At 55.7% G+C, this 13,368-nt stretch overlaps 7 protein-coding genes across 7 annotated transcripts; 1 reads left to right on the top strand and 6 right to left on the bottom strand.

Moving 5' to 3' along the window:
• Positions 1-1,335: 1,335 nt before the first annotated feature.
• Positions 1,336-1,809, bottom strand: CH63R_12433 (uncharacterized protein; the record flags this gene model as incomplete). Its single annotated transcript, XM_018307407.1, has 2 exons — positions 1,336-1,652; positions 1,722-1,809. 2 exons carry the CDS (start codon positions 1,807-1,809, stop codon positions 1,336-1,338), a joined length of 405 nt encoding a protein of 134 aa, XP_018151824.1.
• A 1,100-nt stretch (positions 1,810-2,909) lies between these two features.
• Positions 2,910-3,919, bottom strand: CH63R_12432 (uncharacterized protein; the record flags this gene model as incomplete). Its single annotated transcript, XM_018307406.1, has 2 exons — positions 2,910-3,156; positions 3,819-3,919. 2 exons carry the CDS (start codon positions 3,917-3,919, stop codon positions 2,910-2,912), a joined length of 348 nt encoding a protein of 115 aa, XP_018151823.1.
• Positions 3,920-4,226: 307 nt separating this feature from the next.
• On the top strand, positions 4,227-4,550 carry CH63R_12431 (uncharacterized protein; the record flags this gene model as incomplete). The annotated part of the gene is made up of 1 exon (XM_018307405.1): positions 4,227-4,550. The coding sequence occupies one exon, from the start codon at positions 4,227-4,229 to the stop codon at positions 4,548-4,550; it is 324 nt and encodes a 107-aa protein (XP_018151822.1).
• Positions 4,551-4,921: 371 nt separating this feature from the next.
• On the bottom strand, positions 4,922-5,419 carry CH63R_12430 (Short-chain dehydrogenase; the record flags this gene model as incomplete). Its single annotated transcript, XM_018307404.1, has 1 exon — positions 4,922-5,419. One exon carries the CDS (start codon positions 5,417-5,419, stop codon positions 4,922-4,924), a length of 498 nt encoding a protein of 165 aa, XP_018151821.1.
• A 2,475-nt stretch (positions 5,420-7,894) lies between these two features.
• On the bottom strand, positions 7,895-9,331 carry CH63R_12429 (Duf647 domain-containing protein; the record flags this gene model as incomplete). The annotated part of the gene is made up of 1 exon (XM_018307403.1): positions 7,895-9,331. The coding sequence occupies one exon, from the start codon at positions 9,329-9,331 to the stop codon at positions 7,895-7,897; it is 1,437 nt and encodes a 478-aa protein (XP_018151820.1).
• Positions 9,332-9,857: 526 nt separating this feature from the next.
• On the bottom strand, positions 9,858-11,093 carry CH63R_12428 (Diphosphomevalonate decarboxylase; the record flags this gene model as incomplete). The annotated part of the gene is made up of 2 exons (XM_018307402.1): positions 9,858-10,971; positions 11,032-11,093. 2 exons carry the CDS (start codon positions 11,091-11,093, stop codon positions 9,858-9,860), a joined length of 1,176 nt encoding a protein of 391 aa, XP_018151819.1.
• Positions 11,094-11,957: 864 nt separating this feature from the next.
• CH63R_12427 (uncharacterized protein) lies at positions 11,958-13,103 on the bottom strand (the record flags this gene model as incomplete). The annotated part of the gene is made up of 1 exon (XM_018307401.1): positions 11,958-13,103. The coding sequence occupies one exon, from the start codon at positions 13,101-13,103 to the stop codon at positions 11,958-11,960; it is 1,146 nt and encodes a 381-aa protein (XP_018151818.1).
• Positions 13,104-13,368: the final 265 nt, after the last annotated feature.

The raw sequence follows: 13,368 nt of genomic DNA, 5'->3' as shown, positions 1-13,368 counted from the left end.
GAATCGTCGGGTGCTTCCGATGACGCCGGGACAGCGATTTGGAGCTGGACCACAGGGATGAGTCAGCAAAACACGATGTCACATGATCAGTTGGCAGCACTGCAATGATGCCCCGGTGTTCTCCCGATGTCTGTGGCTTGAGCTTCGTCTCTGAGTAGATAATATGGCTGGTGCTCCCGCACAGATCTCTTCTTCACCGAGCCCCCACTGTCAAATTTGGTGGCTAAGGCGACCGGGCTTTTCGTCGAGTCGGCTACTTCGGGAAATGACGGAAGCGGGAAACTGGAAACTGGAAACGATCGGATGGTTTTGGCAAAGTTGGGGTACCGGGGAGGGCTGTTAGCTTGTTGCGCGGATAGGTAGCTAAACGTCAATGCTCCCCCTCAAGGGGCACGTTTCTCCCAAGGTCCCGGAGCTACGGACGCAGGTGGTTCGACCACGCTGCATGAAAGCTGTCACATGCGTCGACTAGTAGTCGCTAAGCATTGGCTCGCAGTCCCGAGAGTTGATGGCATTGGAGGACATGGAAGTCATCGGAGGAGCCTCCTTTCACATGGCGTCAATTAAGTGCAGTACCGACACATGTCAGCAAATATCCCGAGCAGGGTGAGTTCGATCGTGTTTGTTTTGGAATTTTTGGTTTTTTGTATAAATCTATGCACGGTAGTGTTCTGTGTGTGACGGAGCTCGAGACTAGTCGGGGGTGCTCGGGAGTCGTCCATGTGAGAATGGGGGAAGGAAAATGAGAAAAAGGAGGTCAAAGCTAGAGACACGGGCAACAGTTCTTGCCCGCATTTGTTGATATGTTCAGTAGCCCAGCAGAGCAAGCTCCCGTGGTCCCCAGCGAAGCAGTTCCCGCTTGGCGATAAGGAGGGGGAGTTGTTTAGTCTCCTCTCGCAAGCATACGCCCGTAACTTGCAGTAAGAAACAGTAACGCGAAAGCCGCCGGCCCTTTCCTCACAGCCAAACCCTTGCTTGTGCCCCTCGCCATCTCGTCGCGAATCCCGTGACGTAGTTGACGGTTGCCGAGTATCCCGTGTCCTGCCGAAAGCCCCAATCCTGGGGGCTTTCCTTCTTTGTGATGGGCGGGGGGTCATGTCCATCGTAATGTAGTCTCGCGTCTCCGTGTACACCACCCCGTGCCCGCCTTGTACTTTTTCCCGTGATCCACCCTATTCAACCCCCCCTTCATCGCTCGTTGTTTTTTCGTTTCCTGCCCGCGGATGGTCTGATCGTGATGGCGGCCCATCTTTTCTCTTCTAGTCGTTCATGTAGATCAAAAAGACGCGCTCCCTCCGTGCTGGCCGTTGCTACTGAGCCGGGCTAAGCGGCAACTCAGCCGAAGAGGGCGGCACCGCCGGACTCGACGGCCTCGATCTCGGCCATGTCGATGGGCTGGCGGCGGAAGCGAGCGGGCAGCTCGGAGCGGTCGAAAGCGACGCCGGACGGGGGCACGACGGAGCCGAGGCTGTGGCCCGAGGCGCCGCCAACGCCAGAGCTGATGGAGCGCTGCAGGGGGCCGTGCTGCTGGGCGTGATCGCGGTAGGAGCTGAAGCTGGTGTGCTTGGGGGAGGCAGAGCCATTGCCAAAGTTGGCGGGCAGCTTGCCGGTGGGCGAGGCCGGGTGAGGGGCGGGGGTGTGGTCAATGGAGGCTACGGGCGGGTCTTGTCAGCGTCGTGGACGAAACGATAGAAGAGGAAGAGAGAGAAAAGGAGACGTACAAGGAATGGTGCGGCGGCCGAGGAACCTGATGCTGGGAACGCGCTCGGCGTGGGCAGCAGCCTGGCGGAGGACTCTGGTAGCGAACATTGTGACGGTGCTGATTGTCGTGGGTATAGACGATTGAGATGAATCTAGAAGCGGACGAAGCTCGTTCGTGCGGGTATATGAAAGAAGGGGGGAAAGTAAAAATAAGAAGAGGGGAGGGGGAAACAGGAAACAGTTATGCGATGACAACTCTCCTCCTTGCCTGAGATGATAAAAGCTTGGGGTTTTGCGTGGCGCCGGCGACGGGTATCAAGGTTAGACTTTTTGATTTCGGGAGTTTTGGTGTTTTTAGTGTTTTGTGTCAAAATGCAAGTTGTGGTGTGTGTCTGCGCGCGTGGCCGGGGGAAGCTTTTATCAGCAGGGAGGAGAGCGTTGGCGTCAAGGGCTGGTGGTTGGTGGTTGAAGGAGGGAAGAAGGTGAAGAGGAGGAAAAGGTCCCGGCGGAGGTCAGAGACAGGAAAAAAGGCAGCCTTCTTAACTATGTTCTCTCCCGAAAGGAACCAGGAAACGGGGCATTTTCTTCATGAGCCGAGACACCGCGCGCCGCCGGCCGTGCCCCGTTTCCTCTCTGCGCGCCTACCATTACAGAGTGTGTACGTACACTGCGGCACACTGCTGTACAGTACTCACCTCTGCCTACCTACCTACCTTACGGATACTACCTCCATGGATGGTGCCATCCGGTGGGTGGGCTGTTTGTTCACTGGAACCTGGGTTGGGTGTGTGTGTGTCTCCGGGCATACTTTCCACCTTTTTTTTTTTTTTTTTTGGTCTCTCCCGCGCCATTTTCCTGACAACTCCGAAGGTGGACGGCGGACAGGCAGGAAACGCCAAGGGGGGCTGGCAGGGAATGGCATGGAGGATATGGTGGACAAGGTGGATATTTGACAAGGATGGGGAACGGACGACCGGGGACAGGGGACGAGACGAGGTTGTGAATCGCAGTCTTAGCGCGCCAGCCCCGAGGAGTCGAGGACATTGCCGCATTGGACAATCTTCATTCATCTTGGGGACGTTGGTTGGCCTTACTTGTGGCACTACTATGTAGAAGAACTGTCGGTTCGGTTCGGTTCGAGATGCGGGCTGCAGATTGCGTCTCTTCTCCAGTGCAACAGTACCTAGAGTACGGGTACAAGTACTCCATCAAACTCGCCCCAGAGACGCCGCAAACTGCTCTGTCCAACAGAGACACACAGGGCCACAGTTGACAAGACAAGCTTCCTCCTCCTCCTCCTCCTCCTCCTCCTCCTCCTCCTCCTCCTCCTCCTCCTCCTCCTCCTCCTCCTCCACCCCCCAGACGTTTCCCAACGTTGAACCGTCGGACCGACCACGCCATTTCTCAGACAACGCGCGGGCGACCTGCAGACGCACCTGTGTATCCGTGGTGTAGCTCGAGTGTGGCGCGCAAGAGACGCAGCAGAGACAAAGGAATTCCACAGCCCTAACTAACCCAGTCTGCCCACTACCCCTGGACCTTCGAATCCCACGCGTTCGGCCACCAAGCTTTGCTTTGTAGTGGAATAACTCTGGCACAGAGCGCGAAATGGCCAAAAACGACCCCTCCGCTACCACCTACCTTAGTCTTCTCCGCCCCGGATTTTCCCAGTGACAGACAGCCAGTGACCGAATAACGGGACAAATCGATTTTACACGTGAATTGCGCCTTATCTCTCTGATCTACACCGTCATGGCGGGGACATCGTACCATGCCACAGGTCCCCCCTCTCTCTCTCCCCCATTCTGTGCCATTGACCCCATATGCATCTCCATCAGACAAACATCCTGTACAGGAGACAGGCAGGCAGACAGACAGACACGAGCGGAGGTGAACCACTCACACCAAACCCGGCACCAAGAGGTTCTTGAATCAAGAAACCTACCGCGCGTGTGCTGGAGTCTTGTCTCCCTTGCCCGGTGCCAACCCTTTTTTTTTTTTTTTTTTTTTTTTTTTTTGACAGTTTCACCCACTCTCCGCGACTCAACTCGCAGAAACTCCGCTCCCCTCCTCCATCAGAGTTTCGTCACAACACCACCAACAAGCCAAACAAAAACCTCCCGGTCCCGGTCTGTTCGGATGGGTCGGTGAGGGATTCGGATGCGACGTTGGGGGCAACAAGCTCTCCGGGGGAAGGAGGAGGGGGCAGTAAGACCATTCATCCGACCTTTTTTTCTGTTCTTTTTTTTTACCTTTCTATCCCTGCGCGTGCGAAACGTTGCCAGCCACCCTTCATCTTCCCCAGACTCCGCCGTCCGGGCTCATCGCTCCATGTCGGTGTTCGGAAATCGTACGCGCTTGGGGGGGGGGGGGGGGGGCGGGGGGGGGGGGGGGGGAGCACTGTGTCACTCCGGAGGATTATCAATCAAAGGCGTGAGCGACAATCAGCTGGTCGCACACCCGGGGAACCGGCGATGCGCGAAACGGGGGACAAATGAAGAGAAGCCCCCCTCCCCCCTTCGAACATGCATCCGCCGCCCAACGAACCCGATCCCGAATGCCGTCCACACCATCACGAAACACCCAAGACGCCCCCAGATACCACAATTGGGTATCTCGCATCGAACGATTCTGCGGGCGACCGGACGAGCAGCCCACCCACTGCCAATTGGCTTAGCGACTCGACAAGCCGAGGCCAGGGCCATGGAGAGGAGGGTGTCCTCGTCAATGGGCTCCTCCTCTCTCGCCTTCCCGCACTCCTGATGTATGCTTCCTTTTTGCACCCGGCTAACGCATACCCAATTCAGCAGGCTACAGAGCAAGCGGTGCGAGTCCGGAGGGAGGGTTAACAGTTTTGGGGGTGGGGGTAAAGGGAGGGGTAGCCCGAGAAAGAAACAGTCAAGTGTCCAAAGTTGAGAACGTATTCAACTCACGTCTGCTCGTCTGCTCTTCTATCAGCAAGGTTGAGTTCTGTATCCTATTACTCCAGGATATAGAGCCCTTTGATGATTGACTTCATGTTATGTAACTAGAGCAGCTGCAGCCTGCGCACGAGGTTTTGAGTTGGTGCTGATAGCTTGCACGACAAGCTATCTGGTAGACCCATTGCTTCTAGACACCATGATGCGTTGTAGAGGGGTTCTTTAACCATTCGAGTCGGCGCATCACGCATTTTTGCGTCCGAGTTGTTTTTTCTGTCTCAATCGCTTATGTTCGGGCCCTAAAACAAAACGATGGACGCAACAAGAGAGAGGAGGATGAAGCCCTGCGATGGGCTTACGGCGTTCCCGGGACTCTCCACCAAATCCCCGTCTTCAACCGCGTACTTGGCACTCTGGACAACAGAACCACGCCCAGGTGCATCCGGCGAGTGAAGCTTGGCCTCGAAGTAGAACGCTTTGTCAGACGAGAGCTTGCCGGTCCCTGCAACTAACAGCTCTCGAATCGGGGCTGGATCCCATTCGTACTGTCCACCGGTCGAGACGGTGATGTTCTCCTGGAGCATGTACGAAAAGGAGCTGCTGCGGACGAAATCCCCGTGCCAGGAGAGGTCGAAGACGGTCCAGCTGGCATCGGCTTCGGCAACGTTGTGCTCCCATGAGACAGTGATGGGCGCTGATAGATTGAGGTCCGTGTTGGTGTCTGGCCCTGTAAACTGCAGGCCATAGGCGGCGGACGCCAGTATTGGAACGAGCTTGATGGCGTGTGTTGGTATCATGTCTTTCGCCGTATGGTTGGCGTGATGGGTGTAGTTTGGGACTGGGTGTTTTTTGTTGTCTCGTTCACAACTGAGAGAAGTCGCAAAAGTTGGTGGTGTTTGGTTCCCCCCTTGTGCATCGCGATGGTTAAATACATCGTGCCAAGTGCTGGGTAGAGAGCGTCGGCCGACCTGGTGGGCTTTTTGACTGTTGGGTCTGTGCCTGTGTCTGTGTCTGATGCGGTGAGACGAAACTATTTGTTCGCGAAAAGGTCCAGCCTCAACCCCAGGGTCTTTTTTCTTTCTTTCTTCTCTTCGAGTGGATCAAACCTCTTTACCTTCCTTTTCCGACTTTCGCCGCGTGGCTAAGTCCTGTTGGTTGTATATTTGTTGGACAAGAATCTTGACCCTTGGATGGTGTCGCTTGGGGCAGATTGCCGCCGCACAACAACAATCTCAGCTCTCAAGCAGGCTGGTTCCTCGGCTACTACCTGCTATGTCCAACGTAGAGATTGTTGCGTTGAATGGACTTCTGCAGAGAACTAATGAGCAAAATGATGCAATTGGTAACACTCGCCGGACTAAAGAGTTCAACGAACAGAACAGCATGATCCACTTGTGTATGATCGGTCAGGTTGGTGGTATTACCTGCAGGAGAAACCCTCATGGAGAGAAACCCCTTTATCTACAGTTTCTATCCACAAGAGTACAAATACGCAATGTTGGAAATGCTATTTACAAGTGGACAGCTTAGTTGTCTAGGGTTTAAAATTAAAGTTGATATTTAGGCCCTTCCCTGAACCGCACTCACTGTGTCGCCCAGCGATGATTGCTTTCGAAGGGAGATCTGGGGGTGGGGGGGGCATCCAACAGGGCAGCTCCTCCAGCTCAAGTTGTCCACGTCAAGTGGAGAACGAGGCGGAAAGTGCAGATTTAGTCCCAAGGGGAAGAGGCATGATAATACATATGAAAGCAACATCATGGTAGTTCAAAGATAACATTATACAAGATGAGGGTCGAGTAGAAGCTTCTACGATGTAGAAACAGAAGATGAGAGCTACCCTCCAACCTCAGCAAAACCTCCACCCCACATCGTTCAACACACACCCCTCCTCAAACTGTGCCTCCTTTGACGGTTAAGTGAAAAGTAGCCGCCGGAGCGCTGCCTCGATCCGTGGCACCAGGACAATCACAGCTCAGGAATGACAGCGACCTAAAGACCGAATCAGCGTCGGTCAAGTCTGTCATCAACCACTAGGCCGGTGTGCATGTACCCTACCCCCCACGGCGGGGATGAGCAGGAGGGCACACCGGGTCCGGACCTTGCATTGCATTGCATCAAATGCTTGCGCGTGCGCGAGCTGGCTCCTTGGGTGGGTGGAATGGAATGGATGGACGGGGGCCCTGCCCGGGTCGGCCTTGGGCAGCCATGGCGGCGGCTGTTTCCCGGACCGGCTAGGACAGCGAGCCGCCGGGCACGTTGCATGTCTCTCCCCTTCTCCTTGACTCGAGTTGTCTTGTGACGGGACAGCGTTGGCATTTGCGGGAAGAGGCGTTCAGCTCCGGGTCGTGCTGTGCGTCTGTCTCTGAGCTCGAGAGTCTTGTGTGTTTTCTTTTTTTTAGGAAAATGTCACCACGTGTAATCCACGGCGTCTGTAGGCCTCCACCGCCTAACGCCTCGCCTCCGTGCTCCCTGATGATGCTCGCCCGCCGTGTCAAGGGCAGCACGCACGTTGCTATCCACAAGGAGCCGGGCCGGCCGGGTGTTGCGAGCGCGATTTTGCGCTGCTCACACACTGCATTGAGGAGGGTGCGGAAGCAGGTCCCGATCCCGGTCGTGGATGGTGCTGCTCCGATAACGGCACCGTTGTTTGTTTGCTCGGCTGTGTGTGGAGCGCCGTCGAGGTCAAAACACGATTCGCGCGGCTGCTGCGAATTTGTCCACCTCGAGAAATGGAGCTCCTCCTCCGCACGAGTATCGGCTGGATGGCGCGTTCCCGCACATTGATGACGGGCGAGATCTTCACTGGGGGCTACAGGTCGGTATCTTATGGGATTTCCGGGATAGAGTGCAAGAACCGTGGTCAATTTCAGCGGCGCTGGTTTGGGCTACTGATCAGGCAAAGTCACTGCTGCTGGAGGCATCGACTTGGTGCGGTGTTCCATTGGAGACTTGAGAAGCAGCTATCCGTTGTCGCCGACACATGTGGCCGACTCGCTTACCACGGGGTTCCAATAGCGCTCCACTCTACTCATTGTGAACTTCTTCCTTTCCCTTCCGTGGCAATAGACCGACAGAATTAGTTGGACCCTATCAGCAAGACGTCACCCATGGTCACCGAGGGAGTGTATCGTCCGTTACAATAGAAAAATCGTGTTGAGAGTGAGTCCCAAAGCTCATAGGGCACATTGGTATCATCGGCAAATCGTACATCATAAGTGTGTCGTCCGTCCCAAACGCCGTGTTCCGTCCCATGAAATTCGTCTGCCCTTTATCTACTGCTCCTTCTTGTTCGCGTATCCCATGCTGATTCGCGGGGCAAAGGCGTCCAAGTTGGCGTCATCGATGTTCCATCCAGCCTTCCGAAGTGCCTCCAAGCCCAACTTCACATCCTCGTTGTCAGCATCAATCTCGTCCACGGAAATGGCACCCAATAGCTTGCGCGTGCCGGTATTCGTGTCAGTCTTCGTGCCCAGCTGGCGATCGCGCGCGACTAGGATGGCATAGTACCACGCCATGAGGGTGTTGACGTTGTTCACCTTATCGCTAGAGCGGTCGTCGAGCAGCATGATCTTGACGGTGGCGAAGCCGTTCTTCTCGCAGACACAGAGCACGAAGCCTGCCTCCAGCTTTTCCTCCTTCCGCGGCTGGACGTCAACCTTGAGCGTGACGAAGCGGATGCCGGCGCTCTTGACGTCGGCAGTCATGGCATCAGCGTAGCTCTTGGCAAAGGCAATCTTGGCAATGATCTCTCCGCGAAGATTCTTGATGACGGGCGACCAAAAGACAATGTTCTCGCGCCAGGCGACCTGCTTGGGTGTCAGGACGCGCTTCGTCTGGGCGTAGTGGTCGAACAAGATGGTGGCGCGCTGCTGGTTGAGCGTGTCGAGTTGGACGCAGCGGACGCCGAAGTAATTCATGGCGAGGTGGACGAAGACGAGAAATACCATGAGCACGAAGACGGCTTCCCTACCCTCGACGAAGCGCACAACGATAGACCCGACGAGCAGGCCGACGAGACCGATGGCCGTCTCCTGGGACGCCTCCTTCGCGTTGAGCTCGCTAAGGTTGTTGCGACGGGCAAAGTGCTTAGAGAGGGCGGCCTTGCTGGCGCCGGCGGCGACACCGCACATGGCACGCAAGGCCTCGGCCAGGACAATGGCGGCGACCTTGGTCCAAGGGTCGAAGTAGGGGCTGAAGAGGTCGAGGAAGAAGGCGCTGTCGTTGAAGATATCAGCGAGAAAGCGGTATCTCTTGCACTCGGGCTCAATGACCAGGCCAAAGCGGTAGGCGAAGGCGATGGTGGCGACGCGGGAGATGCCATCCTTGAGAATGGTCAGGAGGAGGGCGTATGTGGCCGAGGAGTTTGGGTCGCCGACTCCAAGGCCCTGGAGGATGGCGCGATTGGAGAGGAGGCCGGTGATGGTGGAGAAGAAGGCCTGGAGGGAGTCGTAGGCCTGGTAGCCTATGTAGTCGGGGGTAACCGAGTCTGGGTAGCCGATAGGCAGGAAAGCGTCGAAGAGTATCTGATTCATGTTGGTGAAGAGGCCAGCGGCGTAGCTTGAAGTGACAGCGGAGCTGGACTTGGTGTTGTGAGGCTCGCGAAGCTGGGCTATTTTCTGAGAGTCGGGATTGTGCAGCCACTGGCACATGATTCTGCCAGTTCCGTCTCTTTCTTCAATGAGAAGGACTTCCTTGTCTTTTCCTTCCATTTTTACGTTCTTGGTGTTTGCCCTGGATACCAGAGATTGTCAGTGAAGGAAGGGACAAGTGTGGAAGGTGAGATGGCAGGAGACAAAAAAGGTGGGTCACACTTTAATGTGGTATTGTGTTCTAGTACCTACCCATACCTAAGGTAAGGTGACACAGTAATGTGAAAACTGCAGTGTCAAGCCATTTTAACAAAAACTTTGTCATTAGGCATTCTATATTTGTACTTGTCCATGATTCAAACACATTTTCATCAGTAAACTTTTCCTCACCTTGCCCCTTGTGATTCTGATGGCTGTCATTGATAAACCAGATCAAGGGTGTGTGTTGCTAAAAGTACTCTACCGAATATGGCCATGCTCACAACACCTGTTCCCTATGTCTTTGGTGGTTGACTTCAGAAAGGTCTGTAGATACAGATTCATGGCATTTATATTATGAGCTTCTATACGGAACATCAACTTTTTGAACAGCTTCAATCGCATATCTACTTCAAACGACCTCTCTGCAAGTGGTATATCAGACACTTCATCGCTGGACGGTCTGGCCGTCCTCGCCAACGAGGTAGATGTCCGACTTGATCGGGCCCTCGCCAACTCCAGTCTGGATGACACGACTGACACCGCCCTTGAGGATGCCGGCTACGGTCTCGTCGAGCGTGACCGAAGACTTGACGCCCTCGACGCCCTCCTTCCACCCGCCGACCGAGGCCAGGATAGGCGCAAAGGCACCGACGACGGCGTCGGTGTCCTTCTCGAGGTAGTAGATGACGGCGTTCGGGCCGGCATCGAAGGTGTAGGCGGCCACAGTCTTGCCAGCGGCGGAGTTGATCTGCTCCACGGCGCGGATGGCGGCGCGCGACACGTCGTTCATATAGAAGATGGGGGGGTACGTGTCGGAGCACGACGAGTGGAACGAGTTAGAGTCCTTCATCGTAACCTCGGCGAACTGTTCAAAGTCGCGCCGGGCGATGGCGTCCTCCATCTCGGCCATGTGCTTCGGCACGACCTCGGCCACGCGCTGCTTGAACAGCCCCGACGTCGCCACCGTCTGCTGCATGCCCGACGTCGACGACACGCCCTTCTTGGCCGCGCTGGCGACGAGGATCAGCGCGCGCATGTCGGGCCAGTGCGACGCCTCGGCCACGAGGTCGGCCTTGGAGTCCGTGCCGTCTGCCCGGTCGCCCATCCTCCACGCGACGTACCCGCCGAACAGGCTGCGGCACGCCGAGCCGGAGCCCTGTCGCGCGATGAGGGACAGCTCCGAGGGCGAGTCCGGGAGCTCGTAGAGGTCGGCGATAGCGCGCACGAGGGCGGCGAAGCCTGCGGCCGACGACGCGAGACCCGCGGCCGTGGGGAAGTTGTTCTCGGTGACGATCTTCAGCGGCAGCGCCGAGAGCTTCGGGAGCGAGGGGTTCTTCTCCTCGAGGGCAGCGCGGCGGGCGCGCAGCTCGCGGAAGCAGGCCTGCGTACGGGCGCCCGAGACATCCGCGGCCTCGCCGTTGAGGATGAGGCTGTCGCCTGCGGGGTAAGAAGCCGAGCAGGAGGCCGTTGTCAGGGTCCGAAGGTCGGCCTGGGAGAGGGTGACGGAGAGCGAGCTGTTGGTGGGGAGGTTGAGCTTCGCGTCGCGCTTGCCCCAGTACCTGTGGACGTAAGCGCTGGTGTCTCAGAGGAGGAGGCGGCGGCTCGATGGGATGCCATACTTGACAACAGCGATGTTGACGGGCGCCGTCGTGCTGGCGCGGTAGACCTTGTTGTCCGCCATCTTGCGATATCGACTTTGCGGCCTGCGGGAGGACACGAGGCGGTCAGCGGGATTCAAGGCGGGGCAGGGGCAGATTGGATGAAGAGTCGGGAGGCGATTGCCGGTCGGCAGAAGATGGGCGAAACTTACTGGTGGGCGTGGATATATAGAGACAAATCGGCCTATTTCAAGCTGACGACGTGACACAAATTGTCCGAATCTCTCTCACTCTCTACAGACACAAGAGACTGAACCTGGCGGGGTTGGAGATAGTAAAGCTCCGTTCCTTTCCCACAGCAACGCCGCAAATTGGACTGACATGCCGTCCTTGCCCATAAAGGTTTAGTGCGGGGTCTTTCGGGGTCGGGTGCTTGGACCCTGCCTAAAGATACGTACTCCTCTACCTCCACTGCACCTTCCTAAAATGGTGGAAGGAGCATTGGATGGACCTGCGCCTGCCCGCTCTGGCGAGCAAGACACCGAAATGTCACTTTCAACTTCCCAGCTTAGTCAGTATCTCAGGTCACATTTTCATCCAGGAAGCATCAATGTTTGTGAGAAAATCGATTGAATTTATCAAATGCAACGCCAATATCCCAGGCACTCAATGCCTAGGTGGGTTTTCTACATCTCCAGAATACCTTCCAATGCTCTGAAACCATAGGTGGTTCCATTTTATGCCAAATTAGACTGTTTCTCCTTGTTTGCGTTTCTCAATATTCCTCTGGCTGTATCCTCTCTCTCATAACCATCGCTCTTTCCAAGAAGTGATAAGAACTCAAGAGTGAGCAGATGTAAGCACTCTCAATCATTCTTTGTTGCTGTCCTGCTCAAAGGACTCCTTCAGAATATTGCTCCCGGTCCTCAGTCTGGTGTATGCCGTGATTAGATGAACTCCAGAGGAATTTTCTCCTTGTTGATCTCCTCCTCATCCAAATCGGTATACCAGATGCCGCTTGAAAGGATTTCGAGAGCCTGGATGACACGCAGGAGGTAAGGGTAGTCCAACGTGCGGATCGCCTCATGGGCAAGGTAGGCCACCTCCATGGAGGTTTCTGGGACAGTGACCTCAGGCGCATTCGATTCAACACTAATGCGGAGCGCCACAAGGTCATGTCGGTGATGGTCCAAATAGCCAAGGATCTGTCGAAGAATCTGTCTGTCTTCGTGGCTGAGGGGCTCGTGAAGTCGGTTGATAGCAAGGCCGACCAAGTGGCAGAGCTGGGTGTGTCCGAAGTCAGCAACAGTCCCATCCTCCTGCATATTGCTGGGACTGGAGTGGAAGATGTGAGTAGCTCTGCCTTCGTCGTTGAGGGAGCGCTCCTGGAGGACACCAGGCGTCTCAACATCCAAAACCATGTTCTCAGCACTGTTGAGGCTGGTGACAGTACCAGTGGTCTGTTGGCGGCGGCTGATGCGATGAGGAATTCGGAGGCCGTTGAAAGTGATGTGGGAGGAGCTCAACTGAGGAGCTTGAAGGAGAGCAGCAGTAGGAGAGCTAATGATGGGCTCGTTGGTATACAGCCAGCTTTTAGGCTGTGGCTCAGGCTTGAAGGCAGTCAGGCTAGAGGTTTCGCGGCGACGGACGTCAAGCAATTGTCGGATGCCGCTGAGGCGAGGAGGGACACGCAGGTTGTTGATGCGTCTGCGCTCAGTTCCTATGGCTCTGCTGTTGGTAAGCAGAGCGGCAGTGGGCGAGTAAATCTCAGCTGGCTCATCTGCGAAAGGAAGAGGCATTGTGATGCGGCGGCTAATCCGCTCAGGAACGCGATAGCCATTCACAAGGCGGTGGCCAGTGGTGGCGGTGCCTCGCTGGAGTTCGGCAGTAGGAGAGTGATACAGCTCCGAATTCTTGGCCAAGAAGGCAGACTGCTTGAAAGGCTGCTCAACAGTCTGCTGCTTCACTTGGCGGTTGCTGAGACGCTCTGGAACGCGAAGTCCGCTGACCAGTGCAAAGCCATTGGTGATAGAAGGGGAGGATCTGTGTTGGAGGGCGGCAGTAGGGGAGTAGAACAGATTGAAAGAGTCCATCTTTTCTGTTACAACTAGTTGTGCTGTCGGCAGTGGTGCTTGTGGTGAATTTGTTTAGGCCAGGTTGCTTGATTCCTCTGGAAGCTGTAAACGGGGGCGACGTCGATCTCGGGCTTTTTGTAGGTAGGGCAAAGAAGATTGTTGTGAAGGGAGAAGAAGTGAGATGAAGCCAGTGAATTGGGAAGACGGCGCTTGATGTGAAAGAAAAATCAGATGGATGGGTCGGCAGCGAGATGAGATGGAGATGAAGGGAGAAGGAGCAAAG

Source organism: Colletotrichum higginsianum, chromosome 9 (assembly GCF_001672515.1).
Source record: "Colletotrichum higginsianum IMI 349063 chromosome 9, whole genome shotgun sequence".
Classification (NCBI taxonomy): domain Eukaryota; kingdom Fungi; phylum Ascomycota; class Sordariomycetes; order Glomerellales; family Glomerellaceae; genus Colletotrichum; species Colletotrichum higginsianum.
Note: the sequence above shows the minus strand (reverse complement) of the source record. Positions and strands in the feature narration are given on the sequence as shown.